This window comes from Nannospalax galili, unplaced genomic scaffold (genome assembly GCF_000622305.1).
Source record: "Nannospalax galili isolate Female #2095 unplaced genomic scaffold, S.galili_v1.0 scaffold641, whole genome shotgun sequence".
NCBI classification, from domain to species: Eukaryota; Metazoa; Chordata; class Mammalia; order Rodentia; family Spalacidae; genus Nannospalax; species Nannospalax galili.
This window is the reverse complement of record NW_008345311.1, coordinates 2654807-2655794: the sequence shown is the minus strand read 5'-3', so window position 1 is coordinate 2655794 and position 988 is coordinate 2654807. Positions and strand designations below refer to the sequence as shown.

Genomic DNA, 988 nt, shown 5'->3' with positions numbered 1-988 from the left:
AAAATAAAAAACAAAAAACCCCCTCAAGTTTGCAGAGACCAATTATTATACTTATATAAACATGATATTCCAACATCATTGAAATGAGAAATCTTTTCAAGACCACTTCCCATCTGAGGATCTGGCATTGTATCCCCACAGGACTAACCTCAAATAGCTCATGCACACATAATTGCTTTGTATTCCCTTTGTTGGTCCGGCTACATGCTTTATAAATCTTCTGTACTCAAATGATTTTATCAGTGAAAGAAAATATATTAATAATGCCTTAGAAAGTAAACTAATTAAAGCTGACTGCAAGCTATTTATCCGATGATATCATCTATGTCTTTGTAGTTTTGTTTTGTGTACAGGATTACCAGTTTGGCATCTCAGGATCTCTAATATACAAAAGATTTGCATAAAAAACTGATGATAACACATATAATCACAACCACAATAATTGAACCATAGTCACACTAGGTAAGAAAGGAATCTGCTCATTTACAACTGATAAAGAGAAAATGTAAGAAATGACATTAATGAAATTATACAAACAAAGCAGATCACAAGTTCTTGAAGCCGTGTCTAAAAAAGCAGGTCCAGGTAAAGACGTGTCTCTGAACATGCAGCCAGTGCTCACTTGGGTCCCTTTGCCTTGGACTTGGCTTCCTTTGGAATTCTTCCGTTTTGACTCTGAGTAAATCTGGCTACTGTAGAAACACCATCCACAAACTTGGTTTTGAAAAGAACATTTGCATTGTTGAACATGCCTTCTTTGAGGGACACAACAATGAACTTAAGAGAAAGGAAGCAAAATACAATGAAAAGGTATTCTTAAAAGAAGTTCACACACTTAGAAAGGGCTTAAGAATGGCCCGAAAGTCATTTTGCTACTTCTTTAAACACTGGCCTCTAAGAAAATGCACATTCTCAAATACCCAGTGGAAACTGTTATGTATTAGGTATCAAAATGAATAGTAACTTTCCATCTTTTGAAGCAGTGAAG

The 988-nt window shown here is 35.2% G+C and overlaps 1 protein-coding gene across 1 annotated transcript in view; it reads right to left on the bottom strand.

Moving 5' to 3' along the window:
• Positions 1-618: 618 nt before the first annotated feature.
• The window catches only part of LOC103740896 (structural maintenance of chromosomes protein 2-like), a 3401-nt gene continuing 3031 nt past the window's right edge, over positions 619-988 (bottom strand). Inside the window, exon 2 of the mRNA XM_029567587.1 lies at positions 619-777. Within this exon, the coding sequence (XP_029423447.1) occupies positions 619-777 (159 nt within the window). The remainder of the gene's footprint in view (positions 778-988) is intronic.